General features: G+C 45.8%; 1 protein-coding gene across 1 annotated transcript in view; it reads left to right on the top strand.

Moving 5' to 3' along the window:
* Positions 1–27,089, top strand: part of ELP3 (elongator acetyltransferase complex subunit 3) — a 119,881-nt gene that overhangs the window by 75,243 nt on the left and 17,549 nt on the right. Inside the window, exons 11-14 of the mRNA XM_068397860.1 lie at positions 2,515–2,605; positions 7,104–7,169; positions 13,668–13,895; positions 16,975–17,056. Of these exons, the coding sequence (XP_068253961.1) occupies positions 2,515–2,605; positions 7,104–7,169; positions 13,668–13,895; positions 16,975–17,056 (467 nt within the window). The remainder of the gene's footprint in view (positions 1–2,514; positions 2,606–7,103; positions 7,170–13,667; positions 13,896–16,974; positions 17,057–27,089) is intronic.

Here is a 27,089-nt window from a genome sequence, read left to right on the forward strand (position 1 = left end):
TACGATGCTGTCTTGTGGGTATTCGAAATAGGCAGTTAGTGTGTACACTCATGGTGCACACAGGGTACTTAATTAAATACTCTGCCCTAATCTGAAGTGGGGATGGAAAACCTATTTCTTGCTTTCTCTTTCTTAAAAAGCTTATTTTCACATTCATATTTTAATTGAGTTTGCTCCCTAGTAGGCAGATGAGAGAGGCTCAAGTTACTGTATGTTGTAATCTGCCTTTTATTTTCAGTACTTCATTTACTATTTCATAGCTGACTCTGGGTTTAGCTGAAGACCTCATACTGGAAGATGTCAGGATGTTTTATCTGTGTCCCTGTAGGGAAAATACACACAGCCTGACTTTTTGGAGTCGTTCCCTAATTAGAGGAAAGGTGTTTAGTTAGATTATCACTGTCGATCTAACATACCCTGATGCCGTTCTCCTCTAGTGTGTCCTTTAGTCACAATGTGAAGTGCTCATTTCCTCTAATTGAAACTCTTTGAAGTAGGTTGTGTTGGCTCTGCAGTGTCTTATTTACTCAAAGAAATCCACTGGATAAATGAACTGGTTAGCTCGTTGTATTTTGCCTCAGCTTTTTGGCATGGGAGTGTAAGAGGTGAGGAATTTTTCATAGACCCTTTGGCTTTGTAGAAAAAAAGAGGAGGAAAAACAGGGGAGGAAGGTAAAACACAGGGCGTCCACCACGCTGGAGAAAGTTGTACCAAAATTGGAGTGCGATGCTGAAAAGGGAGGAGAATCCTGGAGTCTTGAAGCCCTTGTTTTCATTCTTAACAGTAAAGGAAAATGCCTTTTCTTGCCCCCCTTGCCAGTGTTTCAGACTTCTGCAAGGCTGAAGCAGCACAAGGATCAGGTCTTTAGGACCCTTGAAGACCTTTATCTTTTATACAGCTACTGCCAAAAATAGTAATGGTTAATGAGGGCCATGGTGTGAATGCAAGTCCTCAAGGAACTGAATAGATCAATTAATACATTTTACGGAGGTCATCAGACAGCTGCTAGATGGTGATGACTTTCAATCACTACTGAACCAAGATGGATTAAGCTAATTACATTACCAATTCCCTGAACCATCCTGTTCTCTGTACGTGTTTCTGCGATATTCTGTTCTCCACTCTGTTGAATGCTTGCATAGATAAAGGAGAAGGAGGAATACTCACCAAGGAATGTTTGAGCCCCGTTTTGAGACCAACCTGTTGTACAATGTACTGAGTATCTTTCACATTTGTATAGTCCTTATTTCCCTGTAGAAGATCAGAGGGGTTTTGGATTGCCCAGTGGTGCACTTGGGTGGTGTGTAATGAGAGGTGCCAGGGTGGAGTTTGAGCAGGGGGAGGGAGAAGCATTTGAGATCACCGTATCGTACAGCATTAGGTAGAAGGTGAGTGTGGAGTGGGACGTGCCAGTAATTCACGTGTTTCTTTTTCAGCTTGATCTGGATGCATAAATCTTCCCAAAGGGATGGTATCCTGCTTTCATAATCTCAATAGGGACAAGCTGCCCTAGAAGGCAGTGGAGAGGCCAAACCTGGTCTTGCTTTGATTTCATTTTAGTACGTCCCTTGGAGAACTGAAGGAAGGAGTTCTACCGTTTGCAGACTCATGCTTTACATTCCCATAAGAAGGCCCTAGACTTTCTGGCTGGGCTTTGCTGCAAATCATTTGCTAAACAGAACTTTTTCACTTTTAAGCAGCTGCTGTCACAGAATCACAGAATCAATCAGGTTGGAAGAGCCCTCTGGGATCATCGAGTCCAACCGTTGCCCTGACACCACCCTGCCAACTAGACAAGGGCACTAAGTGCCATGTCCAGTCTTTTCTTAAACCCCTCCAGAGATGGTGACTCCACCACCTCCCTGGGCAGCCCCTTCCAATGGCTAATGACCCTTGCTGAGAAGAAATGCTTCCTAATGTCCAAGCTGAACCTCCCCTGGCGAAGCTTGAGGCTGTGTCCTCTTGTCCTATCACTAGTTGCCTGGGAGAAGAGGCCGACTCCCACTGCGCTACAACCTCCCAACCTCCCCCAATATAAAAATGTTGTAATTCTGATGAATTTTCCCTGATGGTCATTCAACTCAGAGACCCCAGAAAGATGCAGTCTGGTTCCCAATTGCTGGTCTCCATCAACAGATACCATGAAGAACATCTGACCTGGTGTCCCAGGCTCAGCACAGGCTCAGCTGGATGATCCTTTTTTTCCAGACTTCCAAGTGAAGAACTGAGAGCAAAATTATAACCTATTTCTCAGGATTGTAAAAGCCTGCTTTTATCTTCAGTCTTTTTACTAAAATAAAATCTGTAGCTTTTTTCCTTCATTTTTCTCCTGCTTTTAGTTGTGTTTTGCCTGTGTTATTTCTTGTTCAACCAAAGACTTGAAACAAAAGTAATTCAGATAAGTTCTGTGGTCTGCTATTTGGGATCTTGGCTTATGTGACTGTAATGGTGCTTGATGGTGTATTGTCTGCTAATGCAGTTGTTTGAGGGTTTTGTTTTTCCTCTTATGTGCAGAGATATCCCAATGCCACTAGTCAGCTCTGGAGTGGAGCACGGGAACCTAAGAGAGCTTGCCCTGGCCAGGATGAAAGATCTTGGGACACAGGTAAAATATTTGTCAGTCGGTATTGAGGGAGAGCTGCTTGATGACTTTGCACGAAGTAGCAGAGAGGAAAGTAATGACCAGAAGGCACGACAGGAGCCAGGTTTACTGCTGAACTAAAATGGTCTGCAAAGGTCTTTCAAAAAAAATGTTAATGGCTAAAAAGCTCCTTGATGGTACTTCTGAAAGGTGGGTTTGTTTGATTGCTTTTTAGTTTAGCACTTTCACCTCCTTCCTGAAGGTCCTTGGTAACTAGTTTGTGATACTCCATTTTCTAACCGAATGAAACCCTTGAATCAGACAGAAGGCAAGAAGGTTCCTTTTTTATTTATGCTATTAGAAATTCTCCTTTCTTTCTTTTTCCCACGCATGCACTTACTAGACGGAACAATTGGAAGAAAAGCTCTTAGTCTGAGGCCAGAGAAATCTTACAAGAGAGATTTCAGCGCTAGCAAATGAGACTTGATATTCTTGATATTTCTGAGGTCAAATAAAAATATGAGCGGGGGTGGAGAGGAGGAGGGAGAGGGAGGAATTGCATTTATATTTGAAGTCAGAATCACACAGAATCAATCAGGTTGGAAGAGACCTCTGGGATCATCGAGTCCAACCATTGCCCTGACACCACCATGGCAACTAGACCATGGCACTAAGTGCCATGTCCAGAAGGAGGTATGTACACCCAGTCTTGATTTTTCTTGGAAGGTCGCTGTGGCCGTCAGCATTCACAGTGTCCAGCACTGTCTGCTCTGACACCACTCACTGTTTGAATCTCCCTCCGAAACCCGGTTATCAGCCACAGTTCGCAGATCCTCCAGGACAGTTATGCCCAAGTTCTGCCTCTTTCGGGATGTCCGGCTTCCTAGACAAAACGTCACAGAAACCTCACAGAATCACAGAATCAATCAGGTTGGAAGAGCCCTCTGGGATCATCGAGTCCAACCATTGCCCTGACACCACCCTGGCAACTAGACCATGGCACTAAGTGCCATGTCCAGGCTTTTCTTAAACCCCTCCAGAGATGGTGACTCCACCACCTCCCTGGGCAGCCCCTTCCAGTGTCTAATAACCCTTTCTGAGAAGAAATTCTTCCTAATGTCCAACCTGAACCTCGTGCTCCTTGAGACTATTCCAAGGGCTTTAATTGCTTTGGTGTCCTGGTGTTCAGGCAGGGGCAGATCCTCACCACAACTGTTCTGTGCGTCTGTATTGTGAGCTAGCGCTCCCTCTTTCTAGCTCACCTTTCCTTAAAGAGGTTTTAAGGCATTACTGCATCCAGCAACAGTAAAGTCATCGGCTGCTGCACGTGTGCCTGTAGTCCCACATCAACTTGTACTGCTGACCTCTGTTGTTGGTAGTTAACATGGATAGTTCTCTAGGCTACATCTAGCGCCTTACTGCCTTTGCCATCTCACTTGGATCTTGCAGTTGCATTGCAAAAGATCAGAAAAGAAACTCCAGGCTGTCTTCCTTCCAGCTGGGCTTTCCATACCACTTAATCTCTCCTAAGCTGATGCCCCGGACTTTCTCCTTAAATCATTCATCCCAGTCTTTCTCCAGTAGCAAGCCAGGATTTGGCAGACAGCTCTGCCAGCTACAGAAGCTTCCGTCCCTCCTGCTGACTTTTCACTTCAAAACCAGGCAGGGGAGACAACCTCCATGGTGCAGCTAAGCCTTTTCAATTGAGCTCTTCAGGGCTACTAGTGAACTCTTCCCTGGGTTTGATACACAATCATTTGATCTGAACCTGATCAAGACCAGCTGGAGAAGCAGGGACAGCTGATCCATGGCAGTCAGGGCTGAGCTGACCCATTAAAGGGCTTGTCAGGCTGGAAGTCATCGCTTTCAGAAGAACCAAGTCTGTAAATGTCTCTGCTGTGCAGATGATGATAGATTTTAATTTAGTGAGGCAGAAACACTGCAGCTGGTGGAATGAGGAACCAGTCTGCTGCAATATAGCTTGAAATGTGAGGTACTCTCGTGTTTTTCTTGTGTCGTAGAAGACGACTATAAATATGCTTTGTCCTTTTGTCTTTTAGCTTGGAAAAGAATCACAGAATCAACCAGGTTGGAAGAGCCCTCTGGGATCATCGAGTCCAACCATTGCCCTGACACCACCATGGCAACTAGACCAGGGCACTAAGTGCCATGTCCAGGCTTTTCTTAAACCCCTCCAGAGATGGTGACTCCACCACCTCCCTGGGCAGCCCCTCCCAATGGCTAATGACCCTTGCTGAGAAGAAATGCTTCCTAATGTCCAACCTGAACCTCCCCTGGCCAAGCTTGAGGCTATGTCCTCTTGTCCTATCGCTAGTTGCCTGGGAGAAGAGGCCGACTCCCACTGTGCTACAACCTCCCTTCAGGTAGTTGTAGACTGCAACAGTCTGAAAAGGAGAGGAAAAGGCCAAGGCAAGGAGCAGACTTGAAGGAATCATATATTTGCAGGCTCAATAGTAAAGATCAGCCAGCTCACCAGCTCTGGCAGTTCTGGCATCCGTCTTTGGGGAAAGGTTTGGTGAGGAGTGCGTCCAAGGGACGGGCATCAGTCATGCCACTGCTGCAGCTTGTGTCTGTGGTTGTTGGAAAGAAGTTATTCTTGAGGAGCGTTGTTGGAGGGACCAGATGCTGGCTGTTGGGATTGCCAGCCACTGAGAGCAAGTGGAGATACACAGTTGGGACACAGAATTTTAAAGCTCATCCCAGAATACATTGTCCTGTCTCAGTTTTGGTGTTCTTAATGAAGAGTGGATATTTCTCTGCCTTTTACTGTGCTGTTTGTGTAGCTAGGAAATTGTCAAGCAGAGAAGAGTTTATTTACTCTAGAATCCTAGTACGACAGTGAATCCTGGTTTTACTGTAGCCCACTAAAAAAATAAACCCGAACTCCCACGTTTTTTCTGCTTTTTGGGAGATTGTTGCTTTATATTGATAATGGAATTTAAAAGCATTCAGAGGAGGACAGGGCATGAGGTAGAGCTGTGCTTGTTCTGGGTACTTTGAGTTTCTGTGTGAATTGGATTTTCACACATTCTTTCCCTGTCTAAAAGTCTGGCTTTTGGAAACACGTGGGTAGGTGGGTGTTGTTGGTGTTAGAGCGATTTTAGCCCAGTGGTGAAAGTTATCTTCCTTCCCTCCAAGTACGGCAGCGCTACTGGAATGGAATGAGTTGCTTTGGGTAAAACTATTGTGGTTGCACTTTGCTGACAGAAGTTGGGTTAAGCTTAGCATTGGACCTTCCAATAAACCCGCTAAGACGTGAATGCACATCGTCTCCCGCAGTAGGAGCACTTATACTATCACAACTGTTTGCCCCGCACTTCAAGAAAGATGTTGAGGTGTTGGAGCGAGTCCAGAGGAGGGCGACCAAGCTGGTGAAGGGTCTGGAGGGTCTGACCTCCGAGGAACGGCTGAGGGAGCTGGGGGTGTTTAGCCTGGAGAAGAGGAGGCTCAGAGGTGACCTTAGTGCAGTCTACAACTACCTGAAGGGAGGTTGTAGCGCAGTGGGAGTCGGCCTCTTCTCCCAGGCAACTAGTGATAGGACAAGAGGACACAGCCTCAAGCTTCGCCAGGGGAGGTTCAGGTTGGACATTAGGAAGCATTTCTTCTCAGCAAGGGTCATTAGCCATTGGAAGGGGCTGCCCAGGGAGGTGGTGGAGTCACCATCTCTGGAGGGGTTTAAGAAAAGCCTGGCCATGGCACTTAGTGCCCTGGTCTAGTTGCCATGGTGGTGTCAGGGCAATGGTTGGACTCAATGATCCCAGAGATCTCTTCCAGCCTGATTGATTCTGTGGGTGCCAAATTACTCAACTTTCAGTGGCTCTGAGAAGTTTATGCAAACCATAACCCACCTCTCAAGCACTGAGCTTGGAGCCTCGTCTCCTCCTCTGACTTCTAAGGGAGGGAAGATTTCTTTTGGCTGTCTTTTGTTTTCTCCATCATTGGTCCCAAGCCTTACTGATGCTCTGTGGATGCCGGATCAGTCTTAGCTTAACGTTCTGATATTTGGGTAGGACTTCTGCAACAGGTCTCATTTAAAAGCAAGAAAAGGGTTGCTGAGATTCAAAAACTGGCTATTTAAGGACTCTCTGGTGGCTTAGGGTAGATTTTGCCAACGTTAGACCTTCCCAATATAGGGTAAAAATGGATTGTGCCAAAGTCTTTTTTTTCCTCTGTTATTCTTTTATGAATGTTGACTTTACCTCCAGACCCTGCTGTTTGTGAATCAAAGGGTACGTTTCCTCATGAGCCGTAATGGTTGCTTAGTGAATTGATTTTTGCCAGCATGTCTCTCCATTTAGCACTAAGACCTCTTTCTGAGGTATATTAGGGATGGATCGGTGAGCATTTTTATTTTGAAGTCAATCCATTTGAAATTCATCCTTGCAACTTCATGCTATTTCAGTTTAGATTTGAACCCAGTAGGTGGTTGGAAATCTGTATGTTTCAGAGCTTAATGTTTTTCTCCTGTGTAATTTTTGTTTTCCTCCCTTTCTTTCCCTAGTGTCGTGATGTAAGGACAAGGGAGGTTGGAATTCAAGAAATTCACCATAAAGTGAGACCATATCAGGTAAGATTTGTCTTTTTCTCTAGGAGTTTGTCTCAGACACAATTTGTTACATGTGTTTGGTGTGGAGGCGTCAGGACCCATTTGTTGCACATCCAATCCTGCAGCATCCAATCCTTTGTAGCTGGATCAGATCCAATTTTCCATTTATTTTCACAGCAGCTTTGGATGTCTTTTGTTTGAGCGCAGTCACATGTTGAAATTTATGGACCACCACGTTCAATAAACTGACTACAGCCAGCAGTTATTTTGGTATTTGTGCTGCTATAACAAAATAAGCAGCTCTTTCTTACTGCTTCTCAGCCTTCCCTCCTCTCCCTCCTCATTACGAATTTGGATTTAGAAAATACCAAAAACACAATGTGCACACGCTGGGCAGGAGTGAATGTAGCAAGATGAGTTTACAGCCTTTTTTTGTGAATGTGCATGTTTGTATAGGCAAAACCAGTATATGTATAAATACATTTGCACATGTATGTATATATTTGTATATCCATTTAACATATGACACGTATGTTGTGTTTTTCCTTCCTAAAATAATCCACAAAAAAATTGCTGTGCTTGTTGTGTAGAAAGGAAAATGTTCACTGCTGAACTTCAAGCATCCAGTCAGGACACTAATCCTCCAGTTCACCATAGTTACAGGGAGGGATCAATCCTTCCAGAAAGCTGTCAGGAGGTCCATGGCCATGTATGGCACCCAAGGAGATGAGCTTTCTGAGATCACACAGAGCTGGATCCATCTTAGTATACATGGATGCTGTGGCTAATAAATCATACCCTGGAAGTATTCTCTCCTCCTCATCCTTTGCTGACATTAAGGAAGGACTGATTGTAGAGTTTGTGCATCATATATCTCTTTTACTTTCAAACAAGAATTCTTTGTGCCAGGCAGAAGATACTGCGACCCCCAGGTAGAAAGCTGCATCCGAATGACACTTCCATACCTCTCTCCTTCTCTGTGCAGCGGGCACGTACCTGCTTTCTAAATGTGAGCCACTAAACAGAGGTTAGGAAGAGATTCCTAACAGAGGTCCTCTCAGTTGTGCTTTGGAAGCTCCACTGATTATTTAGACTTCAAAGAGGCTCTAAGTTTGGTGCCAGAAGTTAAGTCGCATGAATATTCTTTGAGTTTAGCATCTGAAAGATGCTCTCACTTTGCGAATCAGAGAATACTAGGAGCTGTATTCTGTTTTTCGTCTGCCATTATGTGAATTCAGATGGGGTGCAATACTTTCCATCTTGCATAACAGAAATCCAGTATGGAAATGTGTAGCCATCTCAAATAAATTATCTTGTTTTTACCAGATTTCTGCAAGAACTGAGGCTGTACGGACTCGTTTATGCCTAGGCCATGCGGCCTTTGTGCTCTGCTCCTGTTACCTGATCTGTGGTCACAGAATCACAGAATCAACCAGGTTGGAAGAGCCCTCTGAGATCATCGAGTCCAACCATTGCCCTGACACCACCATGGCAACTAGACCATGGCACTAAGGGCCATGTCCAGTCTTTTCTTAAACCCCTCCAGAGATGGTGACTCCACCACCTCCCTGGGCAGCCCCTTCCAATGGCTAATGACCCTTGCTGAGAAGAAATGCTTCCTAATGTCCAACCTGAACCTCCCCTGGCGAAGCTTGAGGCTGTGTCCTCTTGCCCTATCGCTAGTTGCCCGGGAGAAGAGGTCATTTCATGAAACATCTTCCAGAGGTTTCTGTTGTCAGCAGCGCTGATCTCATTTAAATTATAGATTTCTTGAGTAGTTAGCAAATAGCTTATCACAGGGTTTTCAAAGCAATATGATGTTGAAAATTCCCTTTGTTAAACTCATCTGTTTGAGTGGCAGGAGGATGTCATTATGTAGTCTGAGCAAAATTCATCATGACAGCAAGCAAGGGAAATATTCTGAAGACGATATAATTTTTCAGGCGCTTTAGACGAATGACAAGGTATGTTTTTCTTGGCTTCATAAGTAAACAACGCATCCCCTTGATAAGAGAGGCTACCATGTCAGATCTAAAATAAATTATTCGCTCGCTATAATTAGTTACACTTTATGCAGCTCCTTTCTGTTAAGGATCACTGGGCTGTGTGTGTTTTTATAACGCGATGGTGTGTTTGCTTTTAAAGGTATTTTTTTTTTTAAATCAATTTGAAGTAGATTACTTGCCCGTAGCTGGTTATTTGCAGAGCTGTCTCTAAGCTACCTTTTCAATCAGTGACGTTTCTCCCTAGCAGCAAAAGGTATTTGTGTGCTCTCAGGATGGTTGAGGCTGCATAGTGCTACGTAACAGCCTTAAAAACGCTCTAGTGAATTGTTGCTGTAAAGAGACGTTGGACTGACAGTTTTTGCAAGGCGAGGGGCAATGACAGCTCTGTTATGGGTATGAACCTACATTAGTGTTAAAGCAGAAAATGTAAGACCTAGAAGCTGCTGTTTCTGCAAAGTGGCGGGTTTTGTATCAATATAATGATCTCAATATAGAGCCCTAATAGGAATAAAGCAGATTTTTAAGCTGGGAGTAGCTGTTTTAGGTTAAGAGTGTAATCTGCAACTGGGTTTTGCCTTTGTAAAAGTAAGTTTAAAACAGCCTCTACCAGACATGTAATAGGATTACATACCACAGTGGTGATCTGCCCTGATGAGGGTTATTCTTTTGAATATTGCAATCTACAACTCCTTTATTTGCAGTCTACAACTACCTGAAGGGAGGTTGTAATGCAGTGGGAGTCGGCCTCTTCTCCCGGGCAACCAGCGATAGGACAAGAGGACACAGCCTCAAGCTTCGCCAGGGGAGGGTCAGGTTGGACATTAGGAAGCATTTCTTCTCAGCAAGGGTCATTAGCCATTGGAAGGGGCTGCCCAGGGAGGTGGTGGAGTCACCATCTCTGGAGGGGTTTAAGAAAAGCCTGGCCATGGCACTTAGTGCCATGGTCTAGTTGCCATGGTGGTGTCAGGGCAATGGTTGGCCTCGATGATCCCAGAGGTCTCTTCCAACCTCATTGATTCTGTGATTCTGTGAAAGAGAACAAAAGACTCGATCCAGTAGGGACTCTTCTGAGCAGGTCGGCTGAGCTGGTACATGCTTACGATGCTATAAAAATGCACACATTATAAAGCCTCCTGGTGAAGGTTCCTGTGGTCTTGCTTCACCTCTGTCTACAAGTGGCTTTTGACTGGATGTGGGCATGGCAGGGCATCTCGTCCCTGCTGGAGGACAAGCAATGGAGCCGTATTTTCTACTTGTTTGTTTTGTCCTCAGGAGAAACCAGGGGTTCTCCAATCTTGCCATTTCGAACTTTTATTATAGCAGTGTTTAACAGTATTTTCTGTTTTTTTTATACCTTAGAAATAAGCTTTAACCTAACTACTTTTCCATATATGAAACTAACTGCAGAATGTGGATTTTTTTAAGAACCTCATGCTTTTTATTTTCCTGTACATTTCCATTTTACTACTGGTGTTATGTACCTACTGGTAGATCTGGATCAGTGCGTGTCAGCCATCCTGACACACAAGCTGGAGTGGAGTTGTGCTCTTGGAGAACTTGGCACATCGGCAGACGTCTGCTTGGGCGCTTACCCCCTGAGCTGTACGTCAGTGTTGAGATGAGCCTTGCTTCTGGAGTCAGTAAGGGATTTAATTGTGAGCTGTGTTCGCCCAGGCTTCGTCATGGAGTAGAGCAGGCAGGCGACAGGAGCACTTATGGCTTTTCTGTAAACAAATCTTTAATTCATGGATTTCTGGGTATTAGAGGATTAGCAGAAAAAATACTGAGGTCCTTTGCTTTAGTCTTTATAGTAGTACTGGGAAGAGCATGGCAAGGTATACGTAGGGCTCAGTCCTACACTGTACTGTCAGGAGGTAAAGGTTAGAAACACCAGTGCAGCACTGGTGCACAGGGCATCCACTGACACTTTTCATTCATGTTTGAATTGCCTGGTGGAAAAGGACCTGGGGGTGTTGGTCAATGGCCGGCTGGATATGAGCCAGCAGTGTGCCCAGGTGGCCAAGAAGGCCACCAGCATCCTGGCTTGTACCAGCACTAGTGTGGCCAGCAGGACCAGGGCAGGGATCGTCCCCCTGTACTCAGCACTGGTGAGGCCGCACCTCGAATCCTGGGTGCAGTTTTGGGCCCCTCACGACAAGAAAGAGCTTGAGGTGCTGGAGCGAGTCCAGAGAAGGGCAACGGGGCTGGGGAAGGGTCTGGAGCACAAGTGTGATGGGAGCGGCTGAGGGACCTGGGGGGGTTTAGCCTGGAGAAAAGGAGGCTGAGGGGAGACCTTCTCGCTCTCTACAACTGCCTGAAAGGAGGGTGTAGTGAGGGGGGGTCGGTCTCTTCTCCCAGGTAACAAGTGATGGGATGAGAGGAACCGGCCTCAAGTTGTGCCAGGGGAGGTTTAGGTTGGAGATCAGGGACAATTTCTTCATGGAAAGGGTTGTCAAGCACTGGCACAGGCTGCCCAGGGCAGTGGTGGAGTCCCCATCCCTGGAGGGATTTAAAAGCCGTGCAGATGTGGTGCTGAGGGACATGGGTTAGTGGTGGCCTTGGCAGTGCTGGGTTAACAGTTAGACTCGATGATCTTAAAGGTTCTTTCCAACCAAAACGATTCTGTGATTTTATGAATTCCTGAAGTTAAAGGAGTCTCTCAAAATGATGGCAGGTGTACCTACATGATGGTTTTAGTTCAGATCAGAGATGTACTTTTGAAGCAAATCCTCTGATCCTTCCTCACTTTGAAAGCATCAGGAAACACAGAAACCTGATTCCTTTCAGATTAATTTAGAAAGCGCCTTCCAGAAGCACACCTGATATATGCCAGCTGGTCATGGGTGCCTAGTTCATGGGATGAGAACCAGGACTAGTGTGTACTGAAAACCCCCCAACACGTACTGTGTTGTCATCAGGCTCTCAGTATTGCAAACCATTGCGGCCACTCCTCTGTTCAGCCAGGCAATTTGGGAAAGAATTTTGTTCTGCTCAGCAGCTGGTTGTTACAGGTGGGCAAGGGAGTTACAGAATCAATCAGGTTGGAAGAGCCCTTTGGGATCACCGAGTCCAACCATTGCCCTGACACCACCATGTCAACTAGACCATGGCACTAAGTGCCATGTCCAGTCTTTTCTTAAAACCCTCCAGAGATGGTGACTCCACCACCTCCCTGGGCAGCCCCTTCCGATGGCTAATGACCCTTGCTGAGAAGAAATTCTTCCTACAGCAAGGCTGGGCAGCTATTTCAGCGATACCATATAAATTCAAAACACAAATAGTGACTCACTGTGTCACCAGAGATGTGACATTGTCATCGTCGGCTACAGGTTACATCAAATTAACTCAGTGCTAACTCTGCTACATAAACGCAACTACTGTTGTGTGAGATTTGATCAGATCTTATGTTGCCATAAGGAGTCTTATCTTGGGTCCTGGGGCTGCTCCTTGATGGTAGGTCAGGACTGTCTGAAAAATAAGTTTTTTCTTTCTGCTCTCTCATCCACCAGTTACTCTTTATAGCTTCCTGGTGCTCTGCAGAAGTAATTTCTTCTACCCAAGTCTTTGTGTTCTCCCCAGTCAGACAACTCTCACTTCTCCCTTCCACTTGTTGTGATCTTCAGAGCTGCCTTTGTCTAGATTGTTATCAAAAATTGGGTTTGAGGCAAGTAATATGTCATTATTGGTCAGTTCTCAGGGTACTTGTCTGGATGGTTTTGATGTCTTCAGTACTATCTGAATGAGTAAGAAAACAGTTCCTGCTGGTTCTGTAAAGCACACGTAATGCAATACTCACTCAACAGCAACTCTTTCAGATCCACTCCTGTTGCACTACACAGTTTGCTCAAGTGGGTAGATCCTGCGTGGTGCTGGAAGGAACTAATTGGCAATTAGTGAAGAAGTTGACTGCTGCTTAGAAGATCCATGTTGTATAGACATCTCAAGCCATTTCTTTTGCAAAGCAGTAGAGACATGGACCTAAATGCAGGTTTAGTGAAGGCAGATGCAAAACTACTCATTCTACGTTAGCAGGTTTGTGACTGGAACACAAGTTCTACTCTTCAAGTAGAGCAACTCCCTTGGTTAGAGGCAAGAGTTGCTGCCCCCATTGATTTTGCAGCAGTTATGAAACTCGAGTAAATCAAGAAACCTGGGGTTTAGGTTTCTGCCTTAAACAGATAACCATGTGGGTTACCAGCTCTTCTCAAAAGCTTGCAAATAGGGATAGAAGACTAGTTCTGTCCCATTGGCAAATACATTTTTATTAAAGTAGTTGCATGTTTTATCTTTAATATAGCTGCAGTAAGAACAGTTCTTATCCAGTACTGATAATATCCATCTAGAATTAAATTGGCCTTTAAGAAAGGGCTTCATGTTTTCTCTGAATCATAATAGTTTATGGACCCATGAAATCAGTTTTGGTCTGTTCAATGGGTTGCTGAAATGTTTTTAAAGAAGTTTTCCTTTTCTCTTTTCCTCTTTGTATTCACAATGGCTTCTTCTTTTTGACCAGATTGAATTAGTTAGAAGAGATTATGTGGCTAACGGTGGCTGGGAGACCTTCCTGTCCTATGAAGATCCAGAGCAGGATATTCTCGTTGGCCTTCTCCGACTGCGGAAGTGTTCAGAGGAATCATTCAGACCTGAGCTGAAGGGAGGCGTTTCCATTGTCCGGGAGCTGCACGTGTACGGGAGCGTGGTCCCGGTGAGCAGTCGGGATCCTTCCAAATTTCAGCACCAGGTACTCCAAACCATCTTTATTTTTCATCTGTGCCTCTTTCTTGCACCCTGCTCCCCTCTCCCCAGTAAAATTGGAGAAGAATTGTATTTAATATTTGCGATTTATTCAATTGCTTTGAATTATAGTCCGCTGCAATAGAAATAGAATTGAGTTTGAGCCCCTTCTTGCATTTCACCTGCTGAAATCACGCTGCTTCTGAGTTTTTGCTAGTGTGATCATGTTTAGGCAGTTGCAACTCCCCTGAGATAAAAAAAAAAAGGCATGGCTGAATGCTATCAGTGTTGCTTCATGCCCACACAGGACAAGCTCATGTGTGCTGGTGCTAATTTGGCTATGGAGTGCTAAGCACCTTTGGTTCTGGAGTATCTTTCCATCGATATCCTGTGCAGTACATCAGACTTGACTGCAAACGGAGTAAAACTGAACTGAAGGGAGGTTGTAGTGAAGTGGGAGTCGGCCTCTTCTCCCAGGCAACCAGCGATAGGACAAGAGGACACAGCCTCAAGCTTGGCCAGGGGAGGTTCAGGTTGGACATTAGGAAGCATTTCTTCTCAGCAAGGGTCATTAGGCATTGGAAGGGGCTGCCCAGGGAGGTGGTGGAGTCACCATCTCTGGAGGGGTTTAAGAAAAGCCTGGACATGGCACTTAGTGCCCTGGTCTAGTTGCCATGGTGGTGTCAGGGCAACGGTTGGACTCGATGATCCCACAGGTCTCTTCCAACCTGATTGATTCTGTGATTCCGTGGTGAACCTCCTGAGTAAAATACGTTAGTTGAGTCTGGCAGTTTTTTGCTTCAGACACACTTTTGAAACCTTTTCATCTATATCTTAAAACATGTGAAGAAGGGAGTGGAAGGCTGTGTTGCAAATTCCTTGCAGTGACTCGTACGAAAATGGCACCTTCTCCTTCTGCTGAGTGTAACATGCCGTGGCTTGCGGTGAGCAAAAATGTGAATTAAATTTTGCTCCGGTAGGTTTTGAACCTTTAGACTGAGCTTTTTAAAAAGCAATCAGTTTGTCCTCTTTGCCAGAAGTGCTCAGGGCTGATGTTTTAAATTAACTTCCTTGTATTTATTAATCTTTTCCTGAGTATATGCATTAAGATGCAGTTTTGCTAGATGCTGGTGATGTGTGACCATAAGGCAGTGGCTGGTGGGGGGGGACGGGAAAGGAGGGAGGTGGATATTTCCACTATAAAACAGTTAAAAAGTTAGGAAGAAAAAAGTGGTCATGCTAAATATTTGACAAAAAAATTAAAGGCAAAAAAAGGCAAAAAAAGAGAGAGAAAATCAATTGAAAGTGGCCAACTACAGACATTAAAAGGGGCTGCAAATTGAAATTTCATGGCATATGACGCACTCGTGTTCATTCGGAATAGTCATTGTTCAAGAGGTTAATCAAAAAGTGTTCTTCACAGTTGTGGGGGCAATTTCTGATTAGGAGAACGTTATAGAATGAAGATTTCTGTGTGTTATTTAAAAATGCCTGTAAGTGTTAAATGGTTTTTAGAATTGAATCACATCTGCTTCAGTGTCGCCACAGCCCCATCTTGTCGGGAAAACAGATGAACAAAGAGCCGAGTATAATTCCTACATCCTAATGTTAGGAGTGAATTAATCCAATCAATTATTCCCAGATATATAGGACAACGAAGTTGTTAACTAGAGTGGAAAGGCTATTCCCTTATTTTGAAGCATTATTGTGATTCCAGTAGCGCTCCTGCTGTGCAAGATTTCCAAATGTAAATGGAGGCATGGATCTGGTCCAGAATATTAACACGTTCTTCTGCAGTTCTGGAGACCCTGGCCCAGGTTGCCCAGAGAAGCTGTGGCTGCCCCCTCCCTGGCAGTGTTCAAGGCCAGGTTGGATGGGGCTTGGAGCAACCTGGTCTGGTGGAAGGTGTCCCTGCCCGTGGCAGGGGGTTGGAACTGGATGGGCTTTAAGGTCCCTTCCAACCCAAACCAGTCTGTGATTCTATGAATTCATTTTGATTTGGCATCTCCTGTGTCACGAGCTGAGCCTAGGAGAGGGGTACAGAGCTTGAGCCTAGCCTAGGTCTGCGAGGGTCACGCAGTGGTTTGCTGCAGCCTTTGTGGGTAAGCCCTGACAAGCCCTGTGGTCACTGCGTGCCTCGGTTCTTCCTTCTGAAATGAGCATGGTAACAGCTCCAGACTCCTGGAGGGGTTCACAGAATCACAGAATCAACCAGGTTGGAAGAGCCCTCTGGGATCATCGAGTCCAACCATTGCCCTGACACCACCATGGCAACTAGACCAGGGCACTAAGTGCCATGTCCAGTCTTTTCTTAAACCCCTCCAGAGATGGTGACTCCACCACCTCCCTGGGCAGCCCCTTCCAATGGCTAATGACCCTTGCTGAGAAGAAATGCTTCCTCATGTCCAACCTGAACCTCCCCTGGCCAAGCTTGAGGCTGTGTTGTGGAGATAAAGCTTGAGACTGTGGAGATAAAGATTGCGAGGGGCTAAGGCAAGGTGGATATCAGAGAGGTGACCAACAGCAGGGCCCGTCTCTGGGTCCGCAGTGTCTGGCCACATCTGTTTCGACTGATGTCCGCAGTCGGAGTGGCACTGGGATCCTTCTGCCATCTGACAGCGTAGGCAATTACATCTGGCGTTTGTGCTCTGGCTTTGTTTAATTTAATTAACTAGCACAAACCAAGGTCTAGTAAGGTAGCCGTTAAGATGGGTGATTGTTGTTTAGGATTGGTTATCTCAGCAGGATAGACTTGTTTAGCGCCAGGAATTAAGGGATTCGTACCAAGTGGACTTACCATCAGTGGATTTAACTTTGTTCTGTTCCTGCCACTAGTCAGACACTAGAACTGCCCGCGAATAATTTCATAATCAGAAGAAAACCCTGAGAAAGCTCCACTGTTAGTGTTATTAAGCTTAGTGTTGGTACACCTCTTCTCAAGCCCTCTCCTGTAATAAGGTTTTGATCATTCCTGTGCCAAAAATATGAGTCTTTTGGAACTGTACTAATGCTTACATTCTGACCTTGCTTATGCTTTCTATTTTTACAGAACTTATCTTTTCTTCCTGTCATTTCTCCCATTATAGGGATTTGGTATGTTACTAATGGAGGAGGCAGAAAGAATAGCCAAGGAGGAGCACGGGTCATGGAAAATTGCTGTAATTTCAGGTACCTTTGCTTTGTCCCTTTTTTTTTTATATATATGTCTTAATCTGAAAATAAACCCACTGCAGCCAACACCACTGCTGTGAACATTCATCGTATTAGGTACAAAATGAGCATCAGCAGATCCTTCTTAATAACGGCCTCATTCCGTCGGAGCTTTGTGCAGACAATACTATTATTGTAAGCAGCGTACTAGAGGACACGCCGCAGGGAACCATCCTGCTCTTAGTGCTGGAGGAGACAGCCTGCGTGACCATGGGTGTCTGCCTCCTCCAAACACTGCTATTTCCAACCTCGCTGATTTGGCCCCGGCGCAGGTTGTTATTATTTCCAGAGCTTATGAGGACAGAAAATTGCCGGCCTCCATTTGAGAGTCTTTTCAGCAAGTACCGTCATTAGGGTGGACAGATGTGCTTTTAGGATACATTAAGCTTTATCATGAAGAAGGGAGCTGTATCAGAAGGAGCTGCAGCCCTTCCTCCTGTTTCATTTTCAAGGCGTTGTGGCTAAGAGTGACATCAGTTCGTCGCGCGCGTGTGAAGTCAAGGTCGGGGCTACCGTTGTGCCTTAATTTATCTTATATTAGCAGTTAATGGTAGCTATAGAAAGCTTTTACAGGCATGTAGGTTATATCGTTGGGGAAGCTGGCAAATTGCATGGGAAGAGAAACTCTTGTTGGCTTAAGGTTCATGTACGCTGGGGAACTTAAACAGAAGAGCTGTAATATAGACAGAATCACAGAATCCCAGAATGGTTAAGGGTTGGAAGGCACCTCTGGAGATCATCCAGTCCAACCCCCTGCCAAAGCAGGGTCACCCACAGCACGTTGCACAGGGCTGTGTCCAGGCGGGTTTGAATATCTCCAGAGAAGGAGACTCCCCCCCTCCCTGGGCAGCCTGTGCCAGGGCTCTGGCACCCTCACAGCAAAGAAGTTCCTCCTCATATTCAGATGGAACTTCCCGTGTTTCAGTTTGTGCCCATTGCCCCTTGTCCCGTCGCTGGGCACCACTGAGAAGAGTCTGGTCCCCTCCTCTTGACACCCACCCCTGAGGTATTTGTAAGTGTTGATAAGATCCCCTCTCAGTCTTCTCTTCTCCAAGCTGAACAGCCCCAGCTCCCTCAGCCTCTCCTCGGAGCAGAGATGCTCCAGCCCTCTGACCATCTCCGTACCCCTCCGCTGGACTCTCTCCGGTAGTTCCTTGTATTTCTTGAACTGGAGGGCCCAGAACTGGACTCAGTACTCCAGATGTGGCCTCACTAGTGCTGTGTAGAGGGGCAGGAGAACCTCCCTTGACTTGTTGGCCACACTCTTCCTCATGCACCCCAGGACACCACTGGCCTTCCTGGCTACAAGGGCACGTTGCTGGCTCATGGTGAACTTGTCCACCAGAACCCCCAGGTCCTTCTCTGCAGAGCTGCTCTCCAGTAGATCAGACCTTTTAATAATAATCTTCTGCCACCCTGCTGAAAACCCCTGAAAAGCAAGAAACCACAACTTTGATCCAGGCTGCTGAGTGCTGAAGAGCCTCTCTGTGTGATGTCCCTGGATGTTGAAAAGCCAAAGCCGTCTCAACAAGTACTTGTGACGAGGGCCAGAGTGTGAGTGAGGACGGTGTGGAGGCAGTAGCCCAGATACTTAAAGATAATTAATTCTATGTTGTCCAGATTCCCTATTTCTTATTTGCTTAAGGCACATGCCAGTCCCGTTTCTCTATTGCTGTTGCACGGGAGTTGGACTAGATGATCTTTAAAGGTCTCTTCCAACACAAACCATTCAAAGATCCTGTGATCATCTGTGTCAATTTGAGCTGGGAATTTCATATGGTTAAGAAACGTCCATACCACGTCGCTCCTCAATAAGAAGAGGGGCGAAAGGGAAGATGGTTTCTTCCTCATTTTACTAGTAGCATCTTGGCTTGGGGTGTGTGGAGAGAGGAAGCTGCAATTCCTCTGTGCTGAAGAACACTTCTTTTGAAAAGAACAGAAAACGTACAGCAATTACGAAGGAATGATTTGTGAAAGCTTTCATGTTGCTAATTTTAGCTGTATTTTAGCACACAGATGTGAAGAATATATCCTTTGCATCGAGATCCAGTGCCAAGAAGTCTTGTTTTGCTGCATGCACAATTTGTGGCATCTTACTAAGACCTTGTCTGTGATTTTTTTATTTTTTTTTTTCCCCCCAGAGTGCAAAGTACGATATGGTACAGTTTGTCTTTGAATACAGAATAATACAGCATCTGCAAAGACCACAAGTTTTCCAGTTGTTTCCTTGGAGATGTTACCACTTGAATTTCAGTTCTCCTATAGGTTTTATCCAAAATAAAAATGCAGCCAGAAGTTCTGTCTCCATTGGAGGATGAGCTTGGTTTTGCTAATTTTGGTTTCAAAATAGATTTTTTTTTTAATCTGGGAGCCCACTGCAAGGTTAAGTCTCCAACATATTGCAAAATTTCAACTACTTTCTAGAGAGAAGCGTGTAAGGGAGATCTGCTTTGAAGATGTCTCTCACAGGACTCTATCTCATTAGTACCGCATGTTTTTATTAATGCTTTGTTGCAGCGTTTTGTTTAACAGTGTCATTTCTTCAACAGTATTTTCCAGTCTTGCACTTAATGGCTACATTAGTAGTCAACTAAATACTGCTAGAACATGCAAACTGCATCTGCAGGGAATGGTCCCTGGTCCACGCTGATGCATGCACTGCATGGGGCAGTGACAGTCCATCACCATTTTCTGACCTACGAGGAACGGCTGAGGGAGCTGGCGTTGTTTAGCCTGGAGAAGAGGAGGCTCAGAGGTGACCTTAGTGCAGTCTACAACTACCTGAAGGGAGGTTGTAGCACAGTGGGAGTCGGCCTCTTCTCCCAGGCAACTAGTGATAGGACAAGAGGACACAGCCTCAGGCTTCACCAGGGGAGGTTCAGGTTGGACATGAGGAAGAATTGATTTTCAGAAGGGGTTATTAGACATTGTAATGGGCTGCCCAGAGAGGTGGTGGAGTCACCATCTCTGGAGGTGTTAAAGAAAAGCCTGGCCATGGCACTTAGTGCCATGGTCTAGTTGACATGGTGGTGTCAGGGCAATGGTTGGACTCGATGATCCCACAGGTCTCTTCCAACCTGATTGATTCTGTGATTCTGTTTTCATTGTTGGCTAAAGGTTGGGGCTCATCTCTAAGATCAGTTCAAGTTCAGCTCTGGTTGGAAATGAACAGCTCTGACTAGAAATTAGCAGCCATCACCATGGCAGGGGAGTTGGACTAGATGATCTTTAAAAGTCTCTTCCAACCCAAACCATTCAATGATTCCGTGATCATCTGTGACTGTTGAGTGGCTTTGAGTAGGGGCATCTCACACTGACTGTTTTAGGACAACCTGTTTCCTAGGGACCCCAAATGGCTGCGTGCCCCCTCGTATCCTGCTGTATGCCTACTATTGAGCACTGAATATATTCCTGTCTGTCCAGAGGCCAGACGCCCATCTCTAGCTCATGCAGCTGGTGGGGGGGGGCACTCACCCTTTAGGGAATGAATTTGTGGAGCTAGATAAGCCTGGAGGGGTCCAGGAGTCTCTGATTATTTGCCACAGCCTTGGATTGAAGCGTGGTTTGGAAATGCATTTAACTCAAGACGGATTAAGGTAAATTCAGGTGAAAGTATGTATGTACAACATTCAAAACAGGCAATAACAGTTACAAGTGGTTATGAAAAACAGGAAAGAAAGAAAAAAACCCACCATATGACTAATCTGCTTTTAGTGAGGTTGCATTAGAAACGCCTCTCTCCTGTCCAGCTGATGTGCTGCCCGTCCTGATCAAGGTAGTATTCAACATTTCCTGGCATCTCAGGCTGTGTCCATTAGAGCCTCACTCATTAGAAACCTCTTTCCTCCATGGGAGAGCATGTTAGCTGCCAGAGCCAATTTTCCTTTTGTCCAGACTCCCCAGAGGACTTCAGGCAGAATTTTTTCCCCTCTGCCCCTGCTTGCTTCCTTCCCACGTATAACCTAGTCAGTACTCTTCATTAAACATTATTTCACTCTCCTGCGAATGCAGATGTCCCCTTCGTTAGGTCAAGTGTCATGTCTCGTACTGGCCCGTTTCTTGCTTCAAGGAGGGCTAGAACTCCTTCCCCCTCAGCGGTGAGTCAGTGGCATATTTCAGCGTGAAGTGTTCGCTTTTTTACGTTCCCGCTCAGGCAGTACTGTAAAACCACTTGATACAAACATGTAAATGGGAAACAAGTGAGTAACTCATGATTGCCTCCTGATTAAGATCGGTAGGACCATAATAATCAGAATGGGGTGACTGATCCCGACGTCTTTCTCCTAAGCATACTGCAGCAGCCAGGAATCCACAATCGCGAGGCTGTGAATCGAAATTAAACTAATACCACCTGGTTTCTGTAGTCTCCTCGAGAGATAAAATCGTTCATTACAGCCAGTGACTCATCTCCCAGTCTGTTGGTGCTGCTTGAGCACCGCTGTCGCATGTGTTTAAGGAAACCGTGCTCCTCTTGCCTTCACCTTTTGCAGTTAGGGAGAAAACGGAGCTTCAGAACTTTCTAAAAGTAAACAGAATCACAGAATCAACCAGGTTGGAAGAGCCCTCTGGGATCATCGAGTCCAACCATTGCCCTGACACCACCATGGCAACTAGACCATGGCACTAAGTGCCATGTCCAGGCTTTTCTTCAACCCCTCCAGAGATGGTGACTCCACCACCTCCCTGGGCAGCCCCTTCCAATGGCTAATGACCCTTGCTGAGAAGAAATGCTTCCTAATGTCCAACCTGAACCTCCCCTGCTGAAGCTTGAGGCTGTGTCCTCTTGTCCTATTGCTAGTTGCCCAATGCAGTGTTAAATTCACCTGCGATGAAGAACACGAAGGGGAGGGAAACTGAGCTGGCATATAAATCAGAGGTAAAGTTTCAGGGCACATTTGATGGTACTCTAAAGTATCCTAATTTCCTCCTGTAAACAGCCTTTTGGTCACCCTGGAAGTAACAAATTAGTTGAGTAATCAGCATCTCATAGTTCATATTGAATGTTGATTCATGGGCTGCCTCGGAGATTGCCAACTGCCAGGGTGTACTCGGGAGAACTTAGGACGAGACTCCGAAGCGTTGCTGGGAGGATTGATGGGGTTCGGGAGGGCTCCCTGGAGTTTTGCTTCCAGTGCTGATTGGTTATTTTTAGAAATGCCAATCTTACGAGCTATTAATGAGAAGTGGCCCAAGATAAGTGGAAATATGGGAATGTTAATGAATTGACTGTTTGTCTGCTTCAGATTGATGGCCTTTGAAAAAAAATTAGTTAGGGGGATTTGGAAGAAGCCAAGGATAAACCCGTACTAGGGGATTGGTGCTGTGGAATAGCTACTGTCTACAACCCTCCAGTTCTTAATGAACTTCAATTTTGAAGGTTTGATAATGTAACAGCTTTGAAAACAGGCTTGATACTGTATTAACTGGGATTTCAGTGCAGACGTGAACAGGAATATTGCTGTCCTTAAGCAAGGACACTTCTGCAAAAGCCAGCGTGTTCTGCAAGGGCGTGCTGGTAGGAAGCTTTTATATATATATACACCATATTATATCTTAAAAACGAAGATGTATAATGTGGCCTAACTTCTGCATAATACAGACCAGAGACTTCCACCTATCTTGCATCTCTGGAGGTGTTTAAGAAAAGCCTGGACATGGCATTTAGTGCCATGGTCTAGTTGACATGGTGGTGTCAGGGCAATGGTTGGACTCGATGATCCCAGAGGGCTCTTCCAACCTCATTGATTCTGTGATCTGTCCCAGCTGAGCATATTTTGGAAAGTGGGAACCTGTCTTGATTTGTGTGGTCTCCATCTGCAGCGGCTTTCCTTAGAGTGGGCAGAGGAAGAACTGGTTGAGAAAGATGTTGAGGTGTTGGAGCGAGTCCAGAGGAGGGCGACCAAACTAGTGAAGGGTCTGGAGGGTCTGACCTACAAGGAACGTCTGAGGGAGCTGGGGGTGTTTAGCCTGGAGAAGAGGAGGCTCAGAGGTGACCTTAGTGCAGTCTACAACTACCTGAAAGGAGGTTGTAGTGAAGTGGGAGTTGGCCCCTTCTCACGGGCAACTAGTGATAGGACAAGAGGACACAGCCTCAAGCTTGGCCAGGGGAGGTTCAGGTTGGCCATTAGGAAGCATTTCTTCTCAGCAAGGGTCATTAGCCATTGGAAGGGGCTGCCCAGGGAGGTGGTGGAGTCACCATCTCTGGAGGTGTTTAAGAAAAGCCTGGACATGGCACTTAGTGCCCTGGTCTAGTTGCCATGGTGGTATCAGGGCAATGGTTGGACTCGATGATCCCAGAGGGCTCTTCCAACCTGATTGATTCTGTGATCTGTCCCAGCTGAGCATATTTTGGAAAGTGGGAACCTGTCTTGATTTGTGTGGTCTCCATCTGCAGCGGCTTTCCTTAGAGTGGGCAGAGGAAGAACTGGTAAGACAAACCCTACACAAAACGGAATGAGCAGGAGCTGAATGTATGGGGAGAGGACCTTTGTGCTTCTTCCTTCCTCAACAAACCTTTCCCCAATCTCAACCCAAACTATCCCCGAGTTTATAAAACCCAAACAACTAAAAAACCCCCAAATTCTGAAATTAGATTGGGTAGGAAGTGTCTAGAAATCAGATTCATGACCGAATGAAGGTGATTTCCATCTTAGTGACTTGTAATACACAGCAGTATAAATAGTGTTGAATCAGAACTGTGAGCAATAGCAGTTTTCAGGGATTTAAAAATAAATATCATGTTCTTTTACGGGAATCTTCCTCTCTGACTGGCGCTGTTCTTACACCGCCCGCAAGTGGTAATCCTCCTTGTCAAGGCTGCACCAGAGGTTAAGGGCTTAAAGCTTGTTCTTAGTCAAAGCTTTGAGTGTAGAGTTTGTTGAGTTGTGGGTTTCATCTTTGTCGTGTTTATAACCTAAATTTGATGCACGCTTGCAGTCCAGCTTTTCAGCTGCTGCTTTAGCCAAGAATTACTTCTGGCTTAAGGCAGGCTTATCTCCGGTGTGCTTTGTTCGTCTCTAAAGGCTGTTATAGAAAGACTAACGCTCCTCCCTGGTTTACCAGTCTCACCCAGCAATCTGGGCAGCATTCAGCTGGGATCGCCCTCCCCAGAGCAGGGGGAGGACCCCTCCCTACGTCAGGAGCAGAGATATTCATGAGACAGTGAGCAGATTTTCCTTTAAAAGCACATTCCAACCAGGACTATGCGAACAAATGCCATCAGTTCCTGCGCTTCTTTGGAGCACGTTAGTTTGCACTCCTAGGGAAAAAAAAAATAAAAATTGAGAGTTTCCCAGCAGATTCTTTCCAAAGCGTTTTGTCCTCCTTGCTGTTCTTGGAGTAAACAGGTTCAGCTGAACCTGTCTTAGAATCATAGAATGGTTTGGGTTGGAAGGGACCTTAAAGCCCATCCAGTCCCAACCCCCTGCCACGGGCAGGGACACCTTCCACCAGACCAGGTTGCTCCCAGCCCCATCCAACCTGGCCTTGAACACTGCCAGGGAGGGGGCAGCCACAGCTTCTCTGGGCAACCTGGGCCAGGGTCTCACCACCCTCACAGCAAAGAATTTCATCCTAATATCTCATCTCAATCTCCCCTCTTTCAGTTTAAAACCGTCCCCCCTTGTCCTATCACGGCAGGTCTTCTTATCTTAAGTCTTTTAGCTCTTAGGGATGTTTAATTTACGGACAGAAAAGGAAAAAGAAGGGGCAGGATTTAACAGGATTGCTGTTGCTTATAACGACAGTACCTAAACCCATGCAAGGTTACTTTCAAACAAAGGAAAATCTGAGGTCCCCTGCATCAGGCACCCAGGAGTCATCGTGGGCAATGAACCGGGAAATGATACACAAAGCAAGCTGGGCTGTACGGCAGCTGCCTCGTGGTGTGTCTAGTTAAATATCACTTCATTTGAAGAGGACCGGTGGGAGAAGTGCATTTAATCGACTATGGAGTCAATGACAAATGCCCTCGGAGTGCGTTTGTATGGGAAGATGAGCGTTTGCAAGGCAGGTTAGGCAGGGTGTTATGGGTTCTGGCAGCAAGTGAGGAATTAGGGTACCGATGGGATGGGAAATTATATCAGCCATAGATCCTCTGGTGTATTCGTATCTGGTGTATTCATATCTGGTGTATTCATATCTGGTGCATTCATATCGTATCTTCTCTGCTCTATTTAAAGCTTGGATGCTGGTGATCCTGCATGCTTTGAACCCTGGATGTTAGTGTTTGCAGCGTATCTCCTTCCTCACAAAGATGCAATCTCATATCTTGATGCTTGACCAAACCAAGCAGGATTAAATATTCACACTAACGAGGTGGTTTTGTGGCCTGCTCGCAGGGTTTGTGTGCAGAGCCAGCAGCGTGCTGCCTGCTCCTTAGCAGTAGGGAGGAGGTGCCCCCCCCCCCTAAATCAAAGAGCAAAGTAAAGAAGCGAGTGGCTTGTTTATCATGAAGTCGTTGCTCATTTAAGGTAATTTTCTGCATGAGTGGTGCCTTTCTACTCTTCTGATGTGAGCAGTATATTAGTATGCAGGCTTGGGTAGCTGAATGGTAGACCCTGGAGGCATCACTCCATTATTCAGAGCTCTGGGGAGGTCTGATCTGAAATGTCTGTTTTTCCATTTTCCAGCATTTGTAATTGCATGTGTGTTTTCTTTGCCTTTTGTTGATTTTTGTGCTGTGGTTTGGTTTGGGGTTTTTTTGCCTTTAGTTGTACCTGCTTGGAATTTACATCTTTTTTTTCCCTTTAAAAAAAGCCCCCCCAAACCTAAATTACACTAAAACAATTTAAAACATGTTGTTACTCTGTCCACGAGTCCTTAGGCACTGAAAATGTACAAACATCTTCTCAACCTCCAGCCATTTGTTGCTCAAGGACTTCTAGAGTCAGAGAGGGTGCCTTTGTATCTGATAGCCCTCGAAGGGTTTTTCTGCCTTGCCAGTCTCTCTGCCTGCAACAACGGATAAACTTCTCTTCCCATTCCTTTCCATGAGCCTTTTAGGGTCGGTTGCACTGCCTCATGGTTGTACCTTGAGCTTGAGAGAAGTAATATGAATACTTGATTACAATACAGTACTTGAATCCTGTGTCCAGTTGTGGGCCCCGCACTTCAAGAAAGATGTTGAGGTGTTGGAGCGAGTGCAGAGGAGGGCGACCAAGCTGGTGAAGGGTCTGGAGGGTCTGACCTCCGAGGAACGTCTGAGGGAGCTGGGGCTGTTTAGCCTGGAGAAGAGGAGGCTCAGAGGTGACCTTAGTGCAGTCTACAACTACCTGAAGGGAGGTTGTAGCAGAGTGGGAGTCGGCGTCTTCTCCCAGGCAACTAGCACTAGGACAAGAGGACACAGCCTCAAGCTTGGCCAGGGGAGGTTCAGGTTGGACATTAGGAAGCATTTCTTCTCAGCAAGGGTCATTAGCCATTGGAAGGGGCTGCCCAGGGAGGTGGTGGAGTCACCATCTCTGGAGGTGTTTAAGAAAAGACTGGACATGGTACTTAGTGCCCTGGTCTAGTTGCCATGGTGGTGTCAGGGCAATGGTTGGACTCGATGATCCCAGAGGGCTCTGCCAGCCGCATTGATTCTGTGATTCTGTAATCATTTGGTCTAGGTGAAGGTGGATAAAGGACAGTCCTCTGTTAAAACCTTTCCTGTCGTCTCCTTGAAGGGTTCCTAGTGCCATTGCTTTGACTTTGCTGCTTGACAGCCCATGATTAGCCCCTTCTGACCCTAATCCTGTAGCAAGTATTTCAAACTGTGTCTTTAAAACAGCACCAGCGATGAGTATGTGAAATGTAACATACAATAAATGTGAAATAATAGAAGTCCTGGGTCCTCCCCCTCCTAAAGGACAGAAGCGTAAAGCTCCTGACTGGGTGTGCTTAAACAAATCCGTACGTTGTGGGTCCTTTGTGTTTCCTCTAAGCAGCAACTTGATTGTTCTGGTGGCATCCTCTGATTTTTGGTGGTTACCTTTGGCAACAACGGTGACCAGAG

The sequence above is a fragment of the Nyctibius grandis genome, chromosome 1 (assembly GCF_013368605.1).
Source record: "Nyctibius grandis isolate bNycGra1 chromosome 1, bNycGra1.pri, whole genome shotgun sequence".
In the NCBI taxonomy this organism is placed as follows: Eukaryota; Metazoa; Chordata; class Aves; order Nyctibiiformes; family Nyctibiidae; genus Nyctibius; species Nyctibius grandis.